This window comes from Numida meleagris, chromosome Z (genome assembly GCF_002078875.1).
Source record: "Numida meleagris isolate 19003 breed g44 Domestic line chromosome Z, NumMel1.0, whole genome shotgun sequence".
Classification (NCBI taxonomy): Eukaryota; Metazoa; Chordata; class Aves; order Galliformes; family Numididae; genus Numida; species Numida meleagris.
In genome coordinates, this window is record NC_034438.1 from 55,829,042 (window position 1) to 55,855,200 (window position 26,159).

At 45.9% G+C, this 26,159-nt stretch overlaps 1 protein-coding gene across 1 annotated transcript; it reads right to left on the minus strand.

Annotated features, from left to right (window-relative positions):
• MARCH3 (membrane associated ring-CH-type finger 3) lies at positions 1-26,153 on the minus strand. Its single transcript, XM_021381192.1, has 4 exons — positions 26,051-26,153; positions 24,820-25,027; positions 7,326-7,535; positions 1-1,694 (listed from the first exon to the last, which is right to left on the minus strand). The coding sequence occupies exons 1-4, from the start codon at positions 26,113-26,115 to the stop codon at positions 1,536-1,538; spliced, it is 642 nt and encodes a 213-aa protein (XP_021236867.1). The 5' UTR covers positions 26,116-26,153; the 3' UTR covers positions 1-1,535.

A 26,159-nucleotide genomic window follows, 5' to 3' on the forward strand; every position in this document is an offset into this window, starting at 1 on the left:
TACAATATAATTACAATTTAAGCTGATAAATCCAATACAGCAAGAGAGAATGTCCAAAATCAAGGTAGGCCTTACTCTAATACCAACGATAAGATGGCTGGAGAGCGAGGTGCTGCCAGGATGAGACAGGCGGAAAGAGAGAGCGAAGTCTCATGATCTGCAAGCTTTTATCATTTCCCTCTGGCCAGAAATGGTAACAGAGGAGCAAAGTACCCTGGGAAATGTTGTAGTCCTTCTCTTTTGAGATCCAGGTACATTCACTACATGATGTTATGATGTAGAATACCAATAACCAAAAATCATAAAACCATGACACAAGAAACTATGCATCAATTGCTAACTCTAGCGGAATTTGTTAATGAAATGTTATTTCATTATTTCTTGAAGAAGTCTCTCTAAGTGTTCGGTCTCTTCTAAGAGCACAGAATTGCTGAATGAGTTGTACATGAAAGGAAGTGGCAATAGGTAATGGCATTCAACAATACAGTCTCGTCTTCGGATTCCAACTGCAGTTCAGTTACCACTGTAGGTTGTACTTCACACATTCTAGAAAAGCTACTGTCTCGCTGCTACCATGAGAGGCTAGGGTTTACATCAACTCTGCTGAATGCTACCTGATGAGCTAAAGGCTCTGCAAGCTTTCAAGAAACGCTAATTATCAATGCAAGACGAGTTCCTACTTCCTGAGATATGTCTAGCGATCTCATTCATTATGTATGCAGAGTTTGCCTTACAAAATTAGTTTATACAATTAGGGTTAAATTCACCTGGGTGTAAACACAGAGCAGGTTGCCTAACTGGAATTCTCACTGGCACAATTGCAGTACAGAATGCAGTGCCTCATTTGATGCTTCTGAGTGGAAAAGGTACACTTTCTGTTCCCTGAGTTTTGCTGTGTTACTTAATAGAGTACTTAAAAATAGGAAGATTTTTGCAAGTTCTGCCACTCCTTTCTTCCATGTATTCCAAATTTGTTCCTAAAGAATTTTCTTATCGGAACTTTCCTGTCAAATAAGAAATGGATTGGTCTTACAGTCACTACATAGCACTTAAGTAACATTCATCACAGAAAAGTATTTTAACAATCCAAAATACTGGAATAAAATCTGTTAAATAAAATTAATTGCAGCAAGAAAAAAATCTGCAATGCTGTTGATGTGATTCAGGAAAAACAAAATACAACACTGGTTACTATCCGGCTACAGAACAATAAAAACAAAGCACTCTACGTCTGTTTTGCATTGTTAATTGTCATAGCTTAATATTTTTAAACACTAATAGAAAAGTATGCATCACTTGACAACGCAAGTATTAACATGAGCTCCCATACAGTATGTGCTAAATAAACAAATTTGGCAGCTTAGCAAATAACATATGACTGCAGCATCCATGATTTGAATTCAAACAGTGATTTCCCCCTTTGTGAAGAGTTTGCGCATCAGGACAGCGCGCTGCTGGGTTCTGCATGGTGCTTGAGCCCAATGAGTTTGAGGAAAATGTTCTTAGCGCACAGCCCCAGAGCAGAACGGCCCGAATCAAACGACTGTCTCCTTTGAGTCCCTTTTGATTGATGGCAGGCTCAGCAGGGACTGCTGGTTGGAGGGGATGCTGGGAGACCTGGGGATAAGGAGTGTCACCTGCTGGTTGGTCTGACGCCATTCGTTGTATAACCTGCAGTGATACCTGAATGACACCTGCAGAGAAAGGAGACACGCTGCATTCAGAATCATTTCGTTCCTCTGAGGAATCGGTGAGGGGTTGGGGAACACACCTTCAAGTAGGACAAAAAGCCTATAAGCAGCCTCACTGGGTAGGAGAAAACGGGCAAAGATGAAACGTAATAGATAGGAGGCTTATTCCTCAAGCTTCCACCACACAGGAGAAGAGCAGCTCATGCCCCACTTTCTACTGCTGCACACTTCTCATTCCCTTCTAATGAAATGAAAAACCAGACATCCTGCCTATCTTTCCCAAGAGCTAGAACCGCTGGTAGCCATTAATATCCAGATGAATTTGGGTTTGAGGTTGTTAAGCTGTTGCGTAGCTGACTGGCTGATGATGGCTTGTGTGCAGCCACTGACAGAATCGTGTGTTCTACCTTGTAATGCTTTCTGGCTAAACGTATTAGCAACAGGATTCAGGATTGCGTAGGTGCAACAAGGTGAGTGTGACCAACTTCCAGCATGCACTGTCTCTTAGAATTAGTGTCTCAGCTGAGACTGTCTTTTCAGTTTTTTTTTACTGTTCTCAGGTAACCAGTTTCAAACTTGGTATGGCCTGCTAATAGTGGAAGAGAAATGACTGCTGTGGATATATGCAAGATAGCTTGGCCTGTAATTTTTTTTAGAGTAATCTGCTGCTTATTTTAGTGACAGTCAAGTACAGTGAGCTAGGTCTGTATGCGATGCTGTACTTAAGCAGCGGTGTCAAACACCTGTTAGTTGGCTTGGGGCTTTTTGGGTCAGGTGTGCCAAATGACAAGGATGATGTTCCTGAGCCACAAGCAGGAAGGAACCCAAGCAGTGAGCACAGAAGTAACGCGATCTCATAAGCTATTTGGTCTTTACACACAGCTTGTCATTTGTCACTGATTTTTATGCACCTGTGCCACTCCAGTAGGTCACTGCCATTTAGAGGATAGAGGGTGCCATGCAGGTGCTGCATCTGGTGGCAGCACTCTGGCTTTGCAGAGGCAGTGGAGGAGGGTGCTGACTGCTCTGGGGTGGGTGTTCCTGTGCTGCTTCCAAACAGTGTCACTGCCCAAAGGGCTGCACTGCCACTTCCCTGACTCCCACACAGTGCTGGTTGTGTGCGTGGCTACACAGCACAGTGCTCCTACAGTACGTACCTACAGATGTATCCTTCAAAACCCTTTCAGTTGCACCAGAGCACTTTTAGCTAAATAAATGATTCTCCAGTCTGTAAAATCCTGCTAGAGACCAAAAAAAAAGTATTTTTTATTAGGTCCTTATCCCTCTGCTGCTAACAAGGGAAATCAGCACAGCTTTTGCTCACTGAGCAGTTGCCCAAGGACAGCTCTTCCCGCAGATGAATTAATTCCCCACTTTCCCATCTCCTCTGCTCCCCCTGAAGGTAAAGCAGCCTGTGTCTTCATCTCATATAGGAAGAGCCTATATGTAAGAACATGAGAAATCGCTTTTTAAAAGGCACTGTGGTATCAGCAGAAATCATGTGGAAGAGAGAGAGGGGAAGAAAAAAAATAGAATAAACAAAAAAAAGGTCTACAAATATGAATGCTGTGCAAAGCACTGTGACCACCTCAGAAAAGTGAGTAGGAGTTCAGGCTGAGCTCTCCTGTAGCATCATTTGTAATTCTTTGAGAAAGAGCAATATTGTTACTCCAGGCTTTAATTGCTTGTCTGCTTACGGCATTTCACGGGATATCCTGGCTCACTCTGACAGCCTGTTTGCAGTGGGCTCTTGCCCGGAGGTGGTTTCCAAGTGATGTTAGCTGCTCAATTCCATTGAGAGCATCCAGATCAGTGCTTCTCGCCGCAAGCTGCTACACTGGGGTGGAATTCAGATACTGCACCAGCAATGCCTGTTCCTCGATTGGACCTTGCCACACAGAGGTTCTTTGTTCACCTCTTCAATATCATAGTGAGGGGAAGCATTTGTCTTTCTAATTTGGCTTCATTTAGGCTACCCTTTGTTTTTAACCAGCAGTTATGTTACACTGGAAGCTACATGGCCAGTCCTCTTGCACCCAATCCTCTGCGTGGTCTCACAGAAGCCAAGGTCAGCCAGGTCCACGGAGAGGCAGAATGTGGCCCTGAATCCTTAAACAGAAATCTGTTTTGTCTGAAGGTTTCATCTTGGGCAGAGCAGGACTTTTCTTTTTTTTGGGGGGGAGGCGGGGGGGAGGGAGAGGTGGTAGGTATAGATCAGTTGCAGTGATTAAATGAGGAAAAGTAAAAGCATTTTATGGAGATCCTGGATGTGACCTCCCTTTCAGTGGAAGGGATCAAACAGCTTCTTAGGTGCTAAAAATAACCTCACTCCCTTGTTCTGCTCACTGGGATACCACGGTGCACAAATAAACTAAGTGCCAGCTTTTGCCTACAAGAGAATAAGCTGATTTATGGGAAGTAAAATTAAGTATTAGTTTTCTTAATTTTCCCAGGACCTAGAGGAGCGTTATATCACAGGTTGTGTGTAATTTACCCAGCAGCTCTCAACATGTTCCCTACATAGTCATAACTAAGCAAGCGGAACAGGATTCTCCCATCTCCTCAGCAGTGTGAACTGGAGGGAGGGTGCAGCTGAGGGTCTGCTCATCTGGCACATCCCTGGGCAAACATGGGCTGGGGCTTTCCAGCAGGAGCGCTGCACCTCAGGCTGCTGAGCACACAGGTGGAGCGTGCTGTCTGCCAGTTGTAAGGTAGTTGCTGTAAATCCCTACCTTGCTTTTATAAATCTGCCTTCTGATGAGGCGCGTGAATACACCACCACTTGAGCCTGATGACTTAATTTACAGACACACATAAATCTCAAAACTCTTCTCATCCAGCACTAATGCTGAGAGGGAAATGAGGGCACCTTCAGTACTGTGGACAGCGCCTGAGCATCCTCCCCTTCGCGTCCCTCTGCTCCACCGCTCAACGAAGTCGGTGCTGAGCAGGAGGTCCATGCACCCCACAAAGGCAGGAAGCCCCACGCTTGCCCGATGGACTCAGTGCTTCATTGCCCATCCACCTCCTGCTGGGCTGTGCGATGGCTCTGACTGAATCACATCTTGCACAGCTCAGCGGGCATTAAAGATGTGCCTCAGTTAAACCAGCTGAGGTGTGCCTTTACATCAAGATCACTATTAGCATACTCTCCAAGCACTAAGTAACTTCTAAAGGATGCATACATTTCTCTGTAAGATTCTGAAAGGAGAAACATTATAAAGTGAATTAGAAGTGATTTTTCATCACTGTCAAAGCAATAGCAGTAAATGTTGCTAATGCTCCTGAAATCTTAATGACCAAGGTCAGATGTGTCCACATATCACAAGAAATTAAATGAAATTATTACATGCTTGAGGGATGCAATCCAGAGAGATTCAGACAGGTTCGAGCAGTGGGCCCTCTTTGTTGAACCTCATGAGGTTCAACAAAGCCAAGCGCAAGGTCTGCACCTGGGTTGTGGCAATCCCCAGTACCAGTAGAAGCTGGGGGATGAAAGGATTGAGCACAGCCCTGCCAAAAGGACTTGCAGGTTCTGGTGGATGGCAGCTGAACATGAACCAGCAGTGTGCCCTCACTGCCCAAAAAACCAACTGTATCCTGGGCTGCTTCAAAAGCAGCGTGGCCAGCAGGGAGGGGAGTTGATCCTGCCCCTCTGCTCTGTGCTGGTGAGGCCTCACCTGGAGTACTGCGTCCAGGTGTGGAGTCCTCAGTACAGGAGAGACATGGACCTGCTGGAGTGCATCCAGAGGAGGGCCACAAAAACGATCCAAGGGATGGAACACCTCTCCTATGAGGACAGGCTGAGAGAGCTGGGGCTGTTCAGCTTGGCGAAGAGGAGGTTCCAGGGGGACTTGATGGCCTTTCAGTATCAAAAGGGGGGCTACAAGAAAGAAGGGGACAGACTCTTTAGCAGGGTCTGTCATGACAGGACAAGGGAAAATGGTTTTAAACTAAAAGAGAGGAGATTCAGACTGAATATAAGGAAGAATTTTTTTTACAATAAGGGTGGTGAGGCACAGGAACAGGTTGCCCAGAGAGATGGTGGATGTCCTGTCCCTGGAGACGCTCAAGGTCAGGCTGGATGGGGCTCTAAGCACCTGATGGAGATGCAGGTGTCCCTGTTCACTGGAGGGGAGTTGGAATAGATGACCTTTAAGGATCTTTTACAACTCAAATGGTTCTATGGTTCTATGAATTAGACAAGCCACAGTTTGCAGCTTCCAACCATTCCATGTTAGTGGTTTATATATCTCAGATACATCCAGCAGCATGTGGGTTCCTAAGACAGTCATGTGCCAGGGCAGTTTGAGCAGCCTGAGGGGAATGTCTCTGCACAGCACTGCAGGAAACCCAATGCCTCTCACTACTGGAGTCAATGGCTATCCTGCTGATGGAGAATACTGCTGCCTCATGGAGAATGGGAGCAAGGAGAACAGAAGCTACAGGAGGCTGAGGCAACATCCTGAGCTTTCCCTACTGCTGTGTTAAAACTAGCCTGAAGTGCTCTTTGCATGAGATGAGATTTCACTGCTCTGAATGAAGAGAAAGAGCTGTTACCTTCCTTGGCCTTCTTGGAGGTAGTTGTTAGGAAATATGTGGGGCTTTTTTGTTGTTCCCATCTGGTCCTTTCCCTCTCTTTCAGGCTCAGCAAAGGTTTTTCTTGCTGTGAGGTAAATGTCAATGCCATTCCTGGGGTGCCACTGAGCACCTGCTCCTGTCAGAGGCAGCTGGTGGGCATCTGTCCTGCTGGGGAGGGCTGGGTGCTGCTGCAGGCAGTTGGCTCAGTGAACCCATCCCACAGCACCACCTTACTCCATTGTATGCATGTCAGCAGGAGCACTCCCTGTCTGCATCCACTTTTCTCCCCCCACCAGAGCAATAGGTGTTACATGTCAATCTCAGCAGTGACATGAGGTTTCCAGTGAAATGCTCTAGTGAAATACTGTGGCTTGATAAGCATTTATTTTGGCTGTCTTCCACTGAGTTTCCCTCAGCTCTGCTGGGCTGAGTGCTCATTGGCATGCTAAGGCCAGGGGCTGGTCTTCGTCCAGCATCCAGATGCAAACCAGGTGGCCTTCAGGGTGGGTCAGTGCAGGTGAGAACATGACAGGTGCTGCATCTGCCTTGCAAGGGCAAATGACCTGTGTGTGTTCTGCCCTGGGCTTCCAACAGGGGCAAGGAACAGGGAAAGCCTTCCTGGAATAAGAGACTGACACCCACACTCAATGTTTCTGAGTTTGTTGGACTTAACAGGGTTGGACAGATGTTGGATCAGAATGAAATCTGAGTCCTTGCTGACAGCCAGGTTGCTGTCAAATGCTTTTCCGTGCACTGTGCTCTCATCTGGCGTACACAATCTCTGACTCCCTACTGCAGCATCTGCCTTGAATTCCTCCTCACTGCTTCCTCTCTCCTTCTCACTGTCCTCCCCAGAGTTTTGGGTTTGAGAAGTACAGACCTCAAATGCACAGCATGTTTCTGAATTTCCAGAGAACTTAACAGACATGGAATCAAGAGATTTCTAAATGAAAGCAATGCTTTACACAATGCTTCACCCACGCTACAGCACTCTAGAGTGGCAGAGGTGTAATTAATTTCCTCCTCTACTCTTTCCCCCATCCCCATACTCACTAGGGTCCAAAAGAGATAAATGGTGAAGAGTGCAATAGTGAGTGCAATGAGGCCAACAGCTTCCAGCCTACTGCTGAAGTGCAGGTGGTCCACAGCTCCCCGCAGGCACAGCCAGCCAGAGACGGTTGCCAGTGGGGTGATGAGCAGGAAGCACACCATGTCCCCGAAGAGAGTCCGCTTCTCATGCTGAGGACCTGGGTTCCTCAGCCACTGCAGGCAAAGCACAGACAAAGCAAGCGTCAGCCAGCAGAGTGCGTCTTCTGGCAACTACAGAGCAAAAAAACTACTTGTTACTGCTTTCCATCCTATTTTATGATACATATATTCTTAAATCTGCCAGTAACACTACCAAAGCCATTTTTAACTTGCTTTCAGATACCTGCATGCAAGCAGAGGTGAATGCACACAAGGTTACTTTTATTAAGTGGATATTAATCTTGCAAAACAGAGTGCCTGAAAGTCAATGGCTGAAGCAAAGGCTGATTGAACAGCTATCAGTCCTGCACACCCCTGTTGCTATAAACAGGATTTCAGATAGCAGAGGTGACGCAAGTTCAGCTTAGAACAGCACACTGCAACCTTCTAATTTAAAAATCTCATCACTCAAGTCAATGTTTAAACAGGAAGACTACTGAGCCATGCAACCTTTGCCATTGTAAGATGCAGGTTAATCTATGACTGCTGCAGCATCCTTGTTATCCCTTTGCTCTTTGTGCAGAAATGCACAGTACCACCAAAGATAGCAAACATTCCTGCTGCAGTGCCACCCAAAAGCCCCAGCCAGTACAGGGCCATACGCCAGCCCTGGGACTTGCATTGAGCTCCAGCCAGCAGCACTTTGGTCCTCTGCCTTCGGTGGAGCAGAACCCATGGCCACTGCAGCAGTGATGCTCACCCAGGCATCCCAACCTGCTGTTTTCAACCCCCACTTTACTTTTTCCCACTTTGCCCACTATAGGAAAATAAAAGCTGCACTTGTCTCTTCAGCTGAATGTGGGGTAAAACAGCAGCCACAGAAACAAGTGCAGACAGGAGCAGGTGGCCACAGCCCAAACTCATTTTCCAGCACAACTCAGGAATTCAGAGGAACACAAAAAATGTATTTCTAAACTATTTTTGGCAGGTTTTCAAGTCATTTATTTTAAAATCAAAGACTCATAGAATCAGAGAATGGCTTGGATTGGAAGGGACCTTAAAGCCCACCCAGCCCCAGCCCTGTGCTGTGGGCAGGGCTGCCTCCCACCAGCTCAGGCTGCCCCGGGCTTCATCCAACCTGGCCTTGAGCACCTCCAGGGATGGGGCACCCACAGCTTCTCTGCGCAGCTGTGCCAGGGCCTCACCAAACTCTGAGTAAAAAATTTCTTACTAACATCTCATCTAAAGTTCCCATCGTTCAGTTTAAAGCCATTCCACTTCATCCTATCACTATCAGACCATATAAAAGTTGTTTCCTGTCCTGCTTGTACTTGTCTTTTAAATACTGGAAGGCTGCAGTGAGGTCTCCCTGGAGCCTTCTCCTCTCCAGATCAAACAAGCTCAGCTCCCTCAGCCTTTTTTCAAAGGGGAGGTGCTCCAGCCCTTTGTTATTCTTCATGGCCCTCCTCTGGAACTTCTCCAACAGCTCCACATTCTCCTTGTGCTGCAGGGCCCCAGGCCAGGACACAGTATGGCAGATGGGACCTCACCACGGCAGAGCAGAGGGGGACAATCCCTTCCCTCTCTCTGCTGCCACCCCTCTGCTGCCCAGGAAACTGCTGGCCTTCTGGGCTGCAAGCACACACTGCTGGATCATATACAGCTTTTTGCCTGCCAGAAGCACCAGATCCTTCTCCGTAGGGCTGCTCTCAATGAGTTCTTCTCCCAGAAGACACATATCTAGGACTGCTCTGATGCAAGTGCAGCACTTTGCTCTTGGCCTTGTTGAACCTTATTGGGTTCCTGTGGGCCCATCTTTTGTGCCTGTCCAGGCCCATCTGTATGTTAGCCCTTCTGCTGTTGTGTCAACCGCACCTCCAGCAAACTTGCTGAGGGTGCACTTGATCCCCCTATCTAGGTTATTGATAAAGATGCTGAAGAGCAAAAAATCTTAAGTACAAAGAGCTTCATAACTACTTTGCACATCCACAAGCAACTTCAGATGCAAGGCAAGGCACTCTTTAAAGAAGGCTGCTCAGTCGTGTTCCTTTCCAAGCAGTGCCGGAGATTTGACATTAATGAGTGCACCCCACAACCTCAGCAGGGCAGGCAGAGGGCAGGAGCAGAGCAACAAGCTCACCACTAGGGCGTGTCCAGGGAGGAGGGTTAGGCCCACCTCTGAGCAGGGTGTCACTGCTCTGCAGCTCTACAGAGAACTCTAGAAAGCAAAGCGTGAAAAGCTCGTAAATACTTTCTTTGGAGTCTTGTTCCATTTGTTTAAAAACGCTACCAAGGGTGCATGCATGACAGTCTCAGTGTATATTCAGTTGCTCCTAGACATGACTAATTGCAACCACTCCTTGTTCAATTTCCATGAATCCCTGTAATGAGAAACTGCCAGGAAAATGAGAGGAAATCAAAAGGCCTGGCAGCAGGGATTTTGCTTTTACAAGCAGCTGTCAGAAGGGTTTGTAACATGCATTTGTTTAAGATGTAACCTGGCAGAAAACTGCTGAGCACCTGCTCTGCATCTCAGTCTCCACAGAGCAGCAGCTGCTCACTGGTTTTCCAGCATCTGCATACCCCAGAGCCAGGCAGGAAAGAGGCATGGCTGCCCCCAGGTGTGCTCAGCACGGTGACGCTCATGGGGCCAGTAGCACCCAGGGGGCACAGCTGAGCAAGAAATGCCATGCATCTATGGAGAGGAGAGGAGAGGAGAAGGGCAGGAATGTGTCCATGTGGTAAGCATGCATCCTCAGTATGTCTGTAGATGACAACAAGTTGGGAGGAAGTGTCGATCTGCCTGAGGGTAGGAAGGCCCCTCAGAGGGGTCTAGAAAGGCTGGATTGATGGGCTGAGGCCAATTGTGTGAATTTAGGAGGTTTAACAAGACAAAGTGTTGGATCCTGCACTTCAGTCACAACAACCCCATGCAACACTACAACCAGCTGAACATGGGCCACCATTATGCTCAGGTGGCCAAGAAGGCCAATGGCATCAGGCGTGTCACCTGGGGAGAATACCAGGATGCTGTCTGGACTTGCAGAGAGGCAGTTCGGAAAGCCAAAGTGCAGATGGAACTGAACTTGGTGAGGGATGTTAAAAACAACAAGAAGGGATTCTATAGGTACATTGGCCAGAAGAGGCAGGCCAAAGAGAGTGCAGCTCCTTTGGTAAATGAGAAAGAAGAACTGGCTATGACTGATATGGAGAGGGCTGAGGTACTACATGAGTTTTATGCCTCCATCTTCACTGGCAGCCAGGATTCTCATATTTCTCACATTCCTGAAGCTCGCGTTCCTGGGCCTTCAGGTGGGAACTGGAGGAGTATATACCCCCACACTGTTAGGGCACAGCAAGTCTGAGATCGCCTCATGAGACCAAATGTATACAAGCCTGTGGAGCCAGATGACATGCATCCCAGGGTCCCAAAGGAGCTGGCTGATGTGGTTGCTGAGCTGCTCTCCATCATATGTGAAAAGTCATGGCTGTTGGGCGAAGTCCCCGGGGACTGGAAAAAAGGAAACATCACTCCCATTTACAAGAAAGGGAGGAAGGAGGACCAGGGGAACTACAGGCTGGTGAGCCTCATCTCTGTACCTGGGAAGATCATGGAATAGATCCTCCTAGAAGACATGTTAAGGCACATGAGGGAAGATCAGGTGATCCAAGACAGCCAGCATGGCTTTACCAAGGGAAGGTCGTGCCTGACCAATCTGGTGGCCTTCTATGATGGAGTGACAGCATTAGTGGACAAAGGGAAGGTGACTGATGTCATCTACCTGGATTTGTGCAAGGCCTTCCACATAGTCCCCCACGACATCCTTATCTTTACATTGGAGAGATACAGATTTGAGGGGTGGACTATTTGTGGATAAGGAATTGGTTGGAAGGCTGTAGACAGAGGGTTGTGTTGAATGGCACTATGTCCAGGTGGAGGCCGGTAACAAGCGGTGTCCCCCAGGGGTTTCTCTTGGGACCAGTGCTCTTCAGTGGCTCCATCAATGACATCGATGATGGGCTTGAGTGCACACTCAGCAAGTTTGATGACACCAAGCTGAGTGTTGCGGTTGACACAGTGGAAGGAAGGGATGCCATCCAGAGGGACCTCAGCAAACTTGAAAGGAGGGCCCGTGTGAACTTAATGAGGTCCAACACAGCAAAGTGCAAGGTGCTGCACTTGGGTTGGAGTAATCCCAGATATGCATACAGACTGGGAGAAGAACTCCTTAAGAGTAGCCCCAAGGAGAAGGACCTGGGGGTCCTAGTGGATGAAAAACTGAACATGAGCCAGCAGTGTGCTCTTGCATCTTGGAAGGCTAATGGTAGGTATCCTGGGCTCCATCAGAAGAGGGGTGGCCAGCAGGGAGAGGGAGGTGATTGTCCCTCTCTACTCTGCCCTCGTGAGGCCCCATCTGGAATACTGCATCCAGATCTGGGTCCCCAGTACAGGAAAGATGTGGAGCTGTTGGAGAGGGTCCAGAGGAGGCCATGAAGATGATCAGAGGGCTGGAGCAACTCCCCTATGAAGACAAGCTGAGGGAGCTGTGCTTGTTCAGACTAGGAAGAGAAGGCTGCGAGGAGACCTCACTGCAGCCTTCCGGTATTTGAAAGGGGATTATAATAAAGAGGGGAATCAACTTTTTACAAGGGTAGACAGTGATAGTACAAGGGGGAATGGTTTTAAGCTCAAGAAGGGAAGGTTTAGACTGGATATGAGGGGGAAGTTATTTACAGAGAGAGTGATGAGGTGCTGGCACAGGCTGCCCAGAGAGGCTGTGGATGCTCCATCCCTGGAGGTGTTCAAGGCCAGGTTGGATGGGGCCCTGAGTAACCTGGTCTAGTACCAGATCTGGAGGTTGGTGGCCCTGCCTGTGGCAGGGGGGTTGGAACTTGATGACCCTTGAGGTCCCTTCCAACCCAGGCCATTGTATGTATAATTCTACAAGGATCCTGGCATGTATCAGAAATAACGCAGTGAGCAAGAGCAAGGAGGTGATCGTCCCCCTGTACTCAGCTCTGGTGAGGCCCTCACTACAAGAAAGACATTGAGACCATGGAGCATGTCCAGAGAAGGGCAACAAAGCTGTGAAGGGTCTGGAACATGTCTTATTAGTAGCAGCTGAGTGAACTGGGATTGTTCAGTCTGGAGAAGAGAAAGCTCAAGGGAGAGACCATATTGTTCTCTACAACTAAAAGGAGGCTGTAGAGGTCGGCCTCTTCCCCCAGGTAACAGCAATAGGACAAAAAGTAATGGCCTCATGGGAGATTTCGTTGGATATTAGGAAAAAATTCTTCTCAGAAAGAGTGGTGATGCACCGGCACAGGCTGCCCAGGGAGATGGTGGAGTCACCATCCCTGGAGGTGTTCAAGAACCGTGTGGATGTGGCACTGAGGGATGTGGTCAGTGGGCACAGTGGGGATAGATGGGCTGATGCTTGGACTTGGTGATCTTAGTGGTCTTTCCAACCGTAATGATTCGATCTTTCTATGACTTTTCCAAAGCATACATCTTTCTCATAGTTCAGGAAACGGGAATGCAAGCAAGATCTTAGATGTCTTTTCCAATGTTAATGATTCTATGATTATATGATTCATGCACAGGAGGGCAGACATTGTTTCCCACCCTGTGACTTTCACAATGTACAATATGATGCACGTGAATTAAGACAGCATTTGGTAGTGTGCAGATTAGCTTGACTGAAAGCTTGAGCATGCTTCATATCCAATAGCTCCCAGCACCACTTCTGTCTGTCTGACCCACATGAACAAGGAATGAAAACTAAGTAATTCAGATACAAGAAGAGGCCAGGACAGACAAGAGTAAAGAATAGATACAATCCTTTGGTAATAAATTAAAACCTCAAATTTTCATAGTCCAATTTTAAAATCTGCAGTAATTTCACTGACTATTTCTAAAATGGAAGTCCAAAGTTCTCAAGGGAACCTGCTTCAGCAGGGAGTTGGACCGCATGATCTCCAGAGGTCCCTTCCAATCCCTATGGTTCTGTGGTTCTGTGTACAGTAATTTCAATGTCTACACAGATTTCAGTCACAGCATGCATTTTTCTCTGGAAGTAGTGCGCACACATTTTCGAACATGTTTAGATTCTAGGTTTCAGTCTTTTGTTTTGAAAATGTGCACTGTCAAGTTACTTCACAGCTAAAAAGCCAAGTCAGCAAATCCTTCTGTGAAAGTGAAACCCACACAACAGCTCCAGAAAAGTGCTGAGCTGACTAATTGCTCTGGCAGCACAGTTGGGACTGCTGTGCCGGCAAAGAATGAGGCGCAAGGCCAGATGCAACTGTCAGACTTGCACTATGGCACTCTGAAACCTATCCTATTAAAATGTGTCAATGTACTCCATTACATCTGCAATAAATCGAGACTTCTGGCAATAATTTCAATTTTTGAAAAAAAAGAAAGTTTGTAAAAAGGGTCATGTTTGAAGCAAAACACTGGCACAACTGGCAGTCAGTGCCATCACCAAGTGCCGTGTTAAAGTGAACATCCATTACTGTTCCAGATATGCAGGTGGAGAGCCAGAGCAAGAAGGTGCAGTGACAGTAGCAACGACACATGGCAGCATCCTTGGGCAGGCAGCCTCTTGCAAAGCAGAAGCATGCTGAAGACTGCAGGACCGGGGAAAGCTCCCTGAGCTGGTCTCCTGTACTCAAGGAAGGATTTTGCTTTGGCTGGAGCAGAGAAGGAGCATCAGGGGACTGAGAGCCTTCATCACAAGAGCCAGCTTCAGAGGTACTGTCAATTATGTCAAATCATGCCCATAAGTGCATCTCGGGGGTGGCCAGGAAAATGAACTGATGGGGGATGTCAGTGAAGGAGGACGGCCACTTAAGCTAATGGACAATGCTAGCTTAGGAACAAATGGCTAATAATTGGTCATATATACACCTAGGGTAAGAATCTGAAAAAACTTCCCAGCTTTCAGAGGTTCTAGCTGTGGAACAGCCTCCTAGGAAGAGCAGAATAATCTAAAAACATAGATCATGAAGGGAGTTGCTTATCTTCTGAAAAGAATATCAGAGGTACTGCATCTGTCATGGGGAAACACTGCCAGCACATCCAAAGCACCTCCACCTCAAACACACAGTGCACACAGAGGACCTGCTGCAGTTACATCACCAGGCAGTGCTGAATTTAAATGACTGCTCACCCCAGAAAGACATAACATAGCTCCTGACCCTTATCAGAGCATCTCCTTGCTTCTTTCAGCCAAATGCCAACTCCTGGTCCTGGGAGCTTGATGTGGGTTTGCAGCAGTCCCTGGAAGACTTCTGGCCTGTAAGCCAATTACTGGCTTCCCAAACTTCACCTATGCTTAAACTGCGCACAAAACTAGATCTGTCCCCAAACCCTTTTAATACACATATAGTAAGATGTGGCAGAAGCCTTCCATCTGAAGAAGGAAATAACAAGAACAAGCAGAAACTGAGGGCACATTTGAGAGGCTCTGCCTTGGCATCTACTGACCCAACCACAATGAGCTGCCATCAGCAAACTGCCTCAAAACACCTCCAAGAGACTGAGCTACTTCACCACCACCAAAGGCCCAGTTCTGGGAGCACTCACCTCATCGGTCTGACTCCAATTGAATGACACACAAAAACTAAAGCATTTGCACAGTGTTTTCTGAGTCAGATCCTAAGGCCACTCACAGTTTCTACTGGGAAGCCCTTTTTCATTCAATACGTTCTGCATGGAGAATTGATTTTACATAAATACTGCTTGAGTTATATCAGCAGCAAAGGAGATCCTGCAGAATATGAAGAAAATCCCCCACTCAGCCTTTTAGTTTAAGGTATTTGTAGTGTTATCACATCTGAGACTGGGTGGGGGAAGAAGACAGGAAGGAATTGTCTAAATGGGTTTCCCTTTGAACCAAAAATAGCTTATTAGACATCAAACATGCCAGTTCATTTCATTCTTTTCATGCTGATATCTTCACAGTGAATCTCAGTGAAAGCAGCCTATATACAAGCAGAACTGAGAGCAATTATTGTCATCACTGGTGTCACTCTGGTGGTGCCCAATGGGAGGGTTTTTTTTTAAAGCTTTAAATCAAGAAAGGACAATACTGCCTGGTTTTCAGAGAGTGTTTCCCTTGGATGAAGGATATTCAGATTGGATATTATGAAAAACTCTTCTCAGAAAGAGTGGTGATGCACTGGCACAGGCTGCCCAGGGAGGTGGTGGAGTCACCGTCCCTGGAGGTGTTCAAGAACCGTGTGGATGTGGCACTGAGGGACGTGGTCAGTGGGCGTGGTAGGGATAGGCTGGTGGTTGGACTTCTCCAACCTTAATGATTCTATGATATTTCTAAAGACCAAGAGGACCACTTATGGACAAAAAATACACAACAATTTCTTCTGAACAGGAAGTTAGTTCTGTTGAAATACTTTTTTACTTGAAAAATTTTGTTTTAAGCTTTTTTTCAATAGGATGTTTTGAAACAGATCTTACCAGTATGTAACTCAAAATACCTCCCAGACCAGATTGGTACCTATATTTGTTTCCACTGTAATTAAACATTTTGGCTCACTCAAAACTTTTTTAGGTAAATGTTTTACCAAGGAAAACAAATATTTTTCAATTGAAAAAAAGAATTTCTATTTCAGGGTTATTTTTTCCTGCTTAGGTCAAGTATCCAGTTACTGGTGCAATGCTACAGTCTTCAGCGGGCTGCTCTTGGAAAAGCCATCGTGATAGCCAGTAGAGATGCTCCTTCAATCCTAGAGACAGAGTTTCTAGCTATGTGACAGCTGAAAAACTGAAGATTTGAGCTCTGTAGTTTTGCTGTGCCAACGTTATGGCCTCTTCACACCTGAGTCTGCACTTAACCCTCATTTTAACTAAAGTTTCAGGGAATATTTTCATTCTGATGTCTGAATGAGCCAAAGCTCATTTTCTGAATTAATAAAACAATCTCATTTGCATGTTTTTATATGTGGAGAGAATAAGAGGTTTATTATAAGGGTGGTATAGGATACAATTTAAATTATTTTCATTTGAAAAAAAAACAAACAACCAAACAAAAAACAAACAAAACAAAACTCATAAGCTACAGTGCAGACAGGAGCCAACCCTGGGCCAGAAGTAAGCACGAAGCAGAGTACTGCAGGCTGTAGCAATCACACCACAGCAGATTCTGCCACCTGGACCTTTCAGCCTGCCAGCTGGAAAGCAGGAGTCTGATAAATAGTGCTCCACCAAGCTGTGACAACAGAGTGGCTGGCAGATGTGGTGTTCATTTTCTGGATTATACAACGTTAATATCTAAAAACAGGATTATTAATTTTATGATAGCAAACAAACAACAGAGCTTGCTAAGCTCACAAAATTGATGACATTTATTGCAGATCCAATTAAACAACACTGAATTTTGTAACATTACTACTGTTCAGTCTTTCTAGTATACACTTCTCATTTATTTAATTATATTTCAGATGATACTTCCAGCAAGTTAAAGATTTCAAGATGTGTCAAGAAAAAAGATTTTGTGATACTGCACAGAAGCAGTATTTCATGTTATCCATGTTTTGTAAAGCCACCATTCTGTTTTTTATGAATGTCTTCCCAATTAGGCAAACAAACATAAGCATTCAAGAAGATCAATCAACAATAATTATATTTTAGATTTTAAATCCCAAGTGAAGCAGATTTGCTATGTGCAACACATTGAACACACTGCAAATGCCCTGATCCAGTTAATAAAAGCTTGGTAGCCCTCCCAGAAGTCAGATACACTGAAACTTTTAATCTTAGCAGTATTCTCGGTAGAAGAAGCAGCTTTTGACTGGCTCCTGTAGGTGGTATCTGCTACCTGCAGGTAGGAAATGCTGCCTGCAGGACAGAGGTGATGATGTCGTGGCCTAGACTGCATTACAGAACCATGATGTCCAAAGAGAAGTCACCAGTATTATCCAAAACACAAATAGCTGCACCTTTGAATACTCACATTGTCTTCCCTCATCTTAACTAGTCCTTCATGAATAGTGCAGCTGCTGCTTCTCTGATTGCTCATTTCCTTTCTTCTGGGAACTTTTCTCATCCCTTTCTCACTAGCTCTTTAAACTTAGCAAAGAGCAGTTACAGATGTGACCCACTGTGTAATTTTTACTTTTCTTCCTCAAGGTTAGAGGGGCTTTCTGTTTGTTTGTTTGTTTGTTTGTTGGCAGTGGAGTTATCTTGTTTGCACTCTTGTTTCCAGAAATATGAGAATGATTTGTGCTTTGGAAAGTCACAGAATCACAGAATTATTAAGGTTGGAAAAAACCTCTAAGATCTTCAAAACCAAACACCAGCCCATCCCACCATGCCCACAGACCACGTCCCTCAGTGCCACATCCACACGGTTCTTGAACACCTCCAGGGATGGTGACTCCACCACCTCCCTGGGCAGCTGTCCCACTGCCTCATCACTCTTTCTGAGAAGAAATTTTTCCTAATATCCAGCTCAAACTTCCTCTGTTGTAATTTAAGGCCATCCTCTCTCATCCTATCACTGTTACCTGGGAGAACAGGCCAACTCCCACCTTGCCACAACCTCCTTTCAGGGAGCTATAAAGAGCAACAAGGTCTCCCCTGAGCTTCCTCTTCTTCAGGCAGTCAAGAACTATTGCAAAGCTTTTCTACAAAGAACACAAACTAACTACTTTATAGGACTGTGAGCGGCTTGCTTTGGTTTCTGAACTCATTCCCACAAGGAATGAATACAGTAGGGTATTCTAGGTGCAGAAAGGCAGCCTTGAACAGGTCATGTTTTTAAAACTCTATGTGTCACAAGGTTAATTGTTATTTCTTTTTGTAACACTTTAACTCAAACACACTTTAACCAGAAGTCTGCAAGGCTGCTTCAAATTCTGCCCATGTGACTTGGACCTCAAGGGGGCATTTAAGCAGCTGAGGACAAGCAGATACAGAAGCATCTCCCCCACCTTGCCCTTCCTATTTGGTATTTTCAGGGACAAGAAGGGAAGCTGGATGTTTATACATATGTATGCCGGTCTGATAGAGAGGCCTCCACAACACCCTCAAGACCTTCGGGTGCTCTCTTCTCCAAAGTGCTGTCCCTTCATCCATTTGTTTAAGGCTGTAATTTGCTTTATTTATTTATTTATTTATTTTGATAAGGTCTGTTCCCAACTATTTATATTAGTTGGCCATGGGCACTTTCCCTGTTGCCAGTGCTTCATCTCTACTCTGTTCCTATCGTTGAAACAGTCTCCAGCAATCTTGAGGGCATCCCCTATTCCCTGCAGAAACAGGCAAAGCAGCTCTGCTCCTGGTACATCCTTTCTGCACTGAAAGCTGAGGCTCCTCCATGCTCTGAGATTTATAGAAGATTTCACAGAATCATAGAATATCCTGATTGGAAGAGACCCATATGGATCACTGAGCCCAACTTCTAGTGGTGACTACACCAAGTCGCCATTTTCCTTCTGATTTGGAGACTGATTATTCTACAAACTGCACACAACAAATCAATTGTTAATGACTTGCTTCACTGAGCATAGGAAAAATAAATTAAAAGAACTACAACAGATAAAAAAGTATGATTCAGAACCTTACAGAAAAAGTGAACTCATATTTCAGAGTAAAGATCCTGGAAGTTTTAAATTAGAATGCATGCTTTACTTTACTGCTTCCTCTCCTTCTTTTCCAGTATGAACTCTAGAGACAGAAATAGATTGGAGAAAAACTGTACATAATTTCTATTCAATATTGCAATGTTTATCCTGACTTTATTTTTTCTCCTAGCCATACTTGTTTACTTTTGGGTTTTATGTTGTTAATGAAGTGCTTTCTGTTTGCCTGCTTGCAAAAATAAAAAAAATAATAAAAAGAATTAACCAATAGATACCAAATCCTGATTGGTTTAAAACATGCAAATAACTTACAAGCAATACTAGCTTGACTTCCAAATTCTTATGCCACATTGACTGTGTATCTGGTTGTTTTCTAATGCTTTGCTGGACATAAATACATTGCAGTGCCACGTTTTGGGTATGTTTCTAGAGGGAAGTCAGGGGAAGCAACATAGTTGCAATGTGGAAATCAAAATGAAGACAATACCTAATATTCATATAAAGTTTATCAAATCTTTGTGCTTAAACATAGCAAAAATGTCCACGTGACTATTGTCACACATTTGCAGGGTCACAAGAACCATAAACTGGCTTTACTGAAAGAAGAACCCTACTTAAATGTGAAAGGTCCATAAAGTCACTGCAGTTTGATTCCACTCTGTATCTGTCTTTGTTCGTCACAAGCAATGTCAGGTCTACCTGTACCACCCCACTCTGACTTATCCTTTTTCCAACATCTAGAGTTTCTGCTGCTTCAGCCTGTGGGTTCTGGGTTAGTCGTGACCAGGCTCATTCTGGCGGTGGAGGATGAAGTGGGCACTGCAGAGAGAAGTGGAGTGACTGAGCAGCAGCTTTTTTTCCCTCTGAGATGAGGCACCCTTAGCCACATGCCATGCATCAGACTTCCATGTGAAGCTCTTATGATGCAGACCTCTTGTATCCAGCAGACTGCACAGGGGTGCTGCACATCTAACACGTGGCAGGAAAGGTGGGATCAGAATCATGGCATATTTTTTGAATTGGATTTTGCAGTACCATAAGCCCTCGGACTGAGGGGAATGTGCATATACTGGTAAAGTGTGAACAGACGGTGCATAAGGATTACCGGCAAACAGACTGTAATGCAGTGAATGACTCCAGACAACCTGGAGAAGCTCTGAAATCAAGAGAAATGCCTAGATTTGCTCTGCTGATGCTTGCCAAGTGCCTGGACAGCAACGTACTATCTCTAGCGAAAATATCACTCCACATTGCAGCTTCAAAGACACTACAGGAAACTTATGCTCAAGATTATTTCTGACTGATGTTGGTTATTTCAGCTTTCTTAGCACCAGAGTTTGCTGGGTGACGTCTGTAAGCAAAGAGCAAGTTTGAGACCACCTCATGAGACTGAATGTGTACAAGTCCATGGGGCCCAACGACATGCACCCCAGAGTCATGAAGGAATTGGCTAATGTGGTTGCCTAGCCACTCTCCATCTCTCAGGTGAAGTCCTCAGTGACTGGAAAAAGGTAAACATCTCTTTCACTTTTAACAAAGAGAGAAAGGAACACCTATGAAACTACAGGCTGGAGAGCCTCACCTCTGTACCTGGGAAGATCATGGAGCAGATCCTTCTGGAAGATGCGTTAAGGTACATAAGGGATGAGGAGGTGATGTGAGACAAACAGCAGAGCTTCACTTAGGGCAGATCATGCCTTGCAAATCCAGTGGTCTTCTACAATGGAGTGATGGCTTCCACAGACAAAGGAAGAGCAATTGATGTCATCTACCTGGACTTCTTCAAGGACTTTGATATGGCCCCACACCACATTCTCATCCCTAAATTGGAGATATATGGATTTGAAGAGTTGGATATTCACTGGATAAATAATTGATTGGATAGTTGAAGCCAGAGTGCTGTGGACAATGTCTATGGATCCAAGCAGAAGCCAGTGACAGAGTCTTCCAGGTGTCCACCTTGGGACCGGTGCTCTTCAATGTCTTTACCAATGACACAGTGGGATCAAGTGTACTCTCAACAAGTTTGCAGATGATTCCAAGCTCAGTGGTGCAATTGATACAACAGAAGGAAGGGAAGCCATCCAGAGGGACCTGGACAAGCTTGAAAAGTGTGCCCAAGTGAACCTAATGAAGTTCAACAAGGCCAAGTGCAAGGTGTTGCATTTGGGTTGGGGCAATGATGCCTCGAGGCAGAAAAGGTGGAGGGAAATGAACCACGCTCTCCTTGAAGACTGAACAAATACATCCTAACTGCAAAGCCAGATTCATAGCTGAGAAACACAATTCTTCTGAGGAAGAGAATCTGGGTTAAAAGAAACAACATCGACAATGTCCAAAACTTCACAAACACGAGGTTGGGAAGATTGACTTTCGTGACTCTGCTTCAGCACATTGTACATTCACGGAGAAGTGTTTCTCACCCAAACAGAAGCATGCAGTATGTCATAGATAAAGGAAAGTCTCTTTTGAGAAGTACATACCTTGGAACTCAGTTGACCAGAAAGAAACTTATGATGGAGAAAAGATATAACAAATAAAAGATGAAATGAGAGTCAAAATCAAATTTATTTCGCCTTTACTTACAACAAAAAATCCAGAAAAAAGCAGGCTGCTGCTGATAATATAAACCGGGGAGATAAAGCAAAGGTGAGACCCCTGCATTTTTGCATCCTGTGCACAAATAACGCAGGAGTCGGAACACAGTTGTAGAGATGTTCCTTCTACCTAAGCTAAAGTTCTCCTCTTTGAGTGGATGGCCGCATATCCTTAGCATGAACATAGGCAGTTGCTTAAAAGAAGGCAAAAGTCCATCTTGCAATAATACTTTCATGGAGTAGTTGCTCTCATTTAATAATATATAATGACAAACTGACAGCATGGGCAAGGGAGAAATTGAATGGGTCCACCAAACTGCTCTGACTAAATAACTAAGTGCAGCAAGAAATCCTCTGCTGCTTCCATTATAACATACACAAGGGAGGAAGGAACACGGCTGAACACGCAGCCATGCCACTTTCTCCTCACTTCATTTCAAGCCCACTACTGATGCAGCATCTCCTGGGTGCTAATGACATGAAAGCTTGCTGGGTATGACATGTCTGGGTAAAGCAAGTAAAGTAAATTATTCTGTTTCCTTTGAGATTTTCTTCATACACTTATGGCTACACCCCATCAGAAGCAGCAATCAAACTAGTGAGGGGAAATTTTTTTCCTTTTTTGTCCCCTTTAAGAAAGTGAATAATATTTTTTTCAATGGGCAGAAGCAACTCTTTTTTTTTTTTTTTCCTGAAGAAGAATCACTAGGAGAAGAGATGAATATGATGAATGATTGTTTCTAGCATTTTTGTACTGCTTGTCACTGACAAGTGAACGGGATACAGTCTCTGCATGAGATACGACCTGACGAGGAATTACTCGATAAGCTTGTCTTGGCTACGCTCTATAAATGACTTTATGAGTATACTAATCCCTTCTGACTTCCGAAAATGCATTGGTAAACTCATAATTCACCCCCACTGAGAGGACCATTTACCACTTCCATTATCTAGTTCCAAGGAACCTTTGGAGAATTAGTCACACAACTAAATGAAGATAACTTTGACTCTGGCTGTGCCTCACGTTCTCAGCTGTGCCAGCACTTTGTGGGTGGTAAACAGCTCTGAGAGCTGATGGTACTTGCCACACGCACAGGGAGGCAGACAGGGCAGTGCTGGAAGGCACAGGTGGTGAGAGAATCTGGCAACCTGAATCTGGTTTAGCTGCGCTTTGGGAACTTTCAGATTGGCTGTAATTATTTGCAAGGGGAGGTTTGAGAAATTCAAAGCACTATGTGAAACAGATTAATTAAGTACAAACATAAATCATAGTAATAGAAATCAAGAAGTTTGGCTGACACCTTGCTTAGGTTTGTCCCCTTGCACACAGCCCATCTCAGTCACTTTTTGTCTCTGATGCTCTCAGCTTTGAAAAGAATAAGTCTGATTCCCTTCTAAATCAGAAACATACTCCCTCTGAAAGACTGAAAGGAGTTTAAGAGAATCAGTTGCTACTTTATCACAAGCCTTTCTGCAACTGCCGATGACTGCTGTGGTGTGGATGTGATGGCTGAGAAGCAAGAAAAGATCAGGTAGTAAAGAGAAAAACTTCAATTAGCAATGTGCGCCATATTTCAGAAATGTTCCTGCACCTAGTTCCCACTTGTCCCCAGCTGAGGTAAAAAAGACAGCATTTAAGTTATTGTTACTATGTGCATGATATACATCATATCATATATCATATTATAATAATAATACTGATTTTTGGCACAAAGAGGCTTGCTTCAGCAGAGGGTGACTGAGCAACCAGGCTCCCCAGCTTGGACAGGGTTGGCTTTCACTTTCAGAATCTTCAGTCCCCATTAGCTCTGAGATAAGTCATGCTCCACTTGTACAAAGCAAGGCTCAGGAGCAGCCATTGTAAGAGAACAGCTCGATGAAGCTGGACTCTAAAATCAAACTGCTTAGCACTCCCTCAGCACTGCTTATCTTTCTTTTTAGAAGAACAGTTCAGGGTGGCATCATCCTTGCACCAAAACCACACCAATAAGTAAGCAAAAACAGTTCAACCCTGACTCATGGCATATGGCTGAAAGAAAAGCTCCCACATCTCTGTTCTTGTGGATCCTAAGGAAGAATGAAGATATTCTCAGATTCAGACACAAGTGTGAACACCTAACCTCATCCAGCCTGGAGCAGCTTTGGTGGTCTTCAATGAGAAATGCTCACGGACCACTGCCCACGTTCTGACCCACATCCCAGCTGTCAGTGTTGTCCTGTATCCTCCTACCTGTGAGCAAGGGCAAAACAGAACATCCTCTCCCTCATTTTCAACAGTGCAACTCCTACTTACTCTGCTACAGTTTGTGGTAATAATGAAGACAAGCAAGAAGGACACTTTGCCCTCAGCCCAAGCTTAGCGTGCAAGTGCTTGCGTCACCACCGCTACGGCTCGGTACTTCACGTTGCTTCTGAAAATAGTTATTATTTGAAACTCACTTTTAATTTCAGTACAAACCACACATTCTTCTTTTCTTTCTTTCCTCCAAAGGAAAATAGAGAAAGAAAAAAAATCATTAACATGGTAGAGATAATGATTTTGGCTTTTTTTTCCCTCTTTTCCTGGAGATGTAAAAAAAATCTGGCAAGCTTCATGCAGCCACTAAAGCATCTAACTGAATTTTAATTGATAAGGGAAGAACAATTACCCAATTCACTGTCTGGTCTGGTACCCAGGCAAGAGGAGGCTAAAAGGTCACTCCAGAATGGCTGAAGATGCCACTGCACATAAACAATTTCTTCTTGTGGGCTCAACACTGGAGCCAGGTTCCTAAGGCTTCTTGGTTTGTTTTGCCTTTCTCAGAAGCAAGAAGAAAATAGTTCCTGATCTATCAAGTATTCTGAATACTGACATATGCCTAGCAGAAACCACCACATGGCTGTGACACACCTCTCCTCCACCACCACCACACTGGCTGCTGTACTCTGTACTCCACACACATTGCTCTCCAGACCTTCACTCATGTTCATAGCAAAGCAAAACCATCAGTCAGGCTCTGCTGCTCCTGCCCTTTCCTTAAGATCCTGCCTCTGCTGTGCAGAGCCCCGGGCTTTCAGCTTGCTCTTGCTTCAGTGGAGCAGCTGTGTGATGCCCAAATAAAACGGATATGATGTGCTCATTAGGGCTGAGCTCAGGATGTGCCCCGCATACTGACCTCTACCAGTGGCCTGGGTTTGCGCTCCACTGCAAACCTGAAGTGGCAGAGCTCGCAGTAGTTAGTGTTGGACGAGGACAGCCAGCGCTCCAGGCAGCTGCGGTGGATGGTCCCCAGCGTCCCTGTACACTCGCAGGGAGAAAGCAGGTCTTCCTGACTGCTGCCCTCATGGCAGATCCTGCACATTGGGTGGTCATTGAAGGGACTGCTGTGGGAGGAGAGAAACATTGCCAGTCAGCACACAGCCCTGCTATTGGGGACAACACCAACTCACAATACAGGAAATGTTTGCAGCGTGCATGCTTTGCTCTGTGGTCATTGCAGCAGGCTGTCAGGCTACAGGCATAGGCATGTGCATACACTTACTTAAAGCGGCTCTTCTGTGGGGGTTAAAAAGGGGAGAGAAACCAAGAAACAATGCTGGCAGGTGAGAGAGTCGTAAGGGATGAGGGAGCAGCTTCATCTGCAGCGAGGGCACAGTCACACACCATTCCCTGGGACAATTCCCCACCTGCTGCTCAGGGGTAGATAAGAGCAGCATGGGAAAGGAGTGCCGTGTCCAGCACTTTCCTCCCACAGCCATTTCTCCTGCAGTCTCCCTCAACATCCCAGAGAAGCTGTGGGTGCCCCATCCCTGGAGACACTCAGGGCCAGGTTGGATGGGACCCTGGGCAGCCTCATCGGGTGGGTGGCAGCCCTGACGATTGGACGGGCTTGAAGGTCCCTTTCAACTGAAACCATTCTGTGATTCTATGATTCTACGTGCAAAGGGTACTCCTCCTTCCAGAGAAAACATAGAGCCTCCGAACTCAACCAACTTTACTATGGAAGAATCTCTCGTTAGGGGGCACGGTGGCTTCCCGACGCTCGGGCTCCCCCGGCCAGAGCTGCTCGCGGTGCCCGGCCCGGCTCCTCGCGGGAGCGGCGAGAAGAAGAGAGCGGGATGCACCGGAGCGGGGCGGAGCGCGCAGCTCTGCGCCCGCCCGCTCCCCACAGGGACGTGCAGAACTACCGGGTTTGAAAAAGTTATTGCAAGTAAAGGGGGAAGACCCCTTTCGGGCCTCCGGGTCACCCATGTAGCAGCAGTGAGCAACTCCACAGCAGCGCGACGGGTCGCGTCCCGCCGAAGCCCAGGGCTACCGCCGTCCGACGCAGCTTTCCAGCTCCGCGCCGCGCAGCCGCGACCCCGCTCCCCGCCCGCTCCCCCCCGCTCGCTCTGCGCGTACCCTACCTCTGCGTGGCGAGGGTCCGCACGACGGAGGAGAGCACCTGCCCGTCCTTGGCCACCACCTGCATGACATACTGCGGCCGCCCGCCGCCCGGGCCAGCCGGGCCGCCGC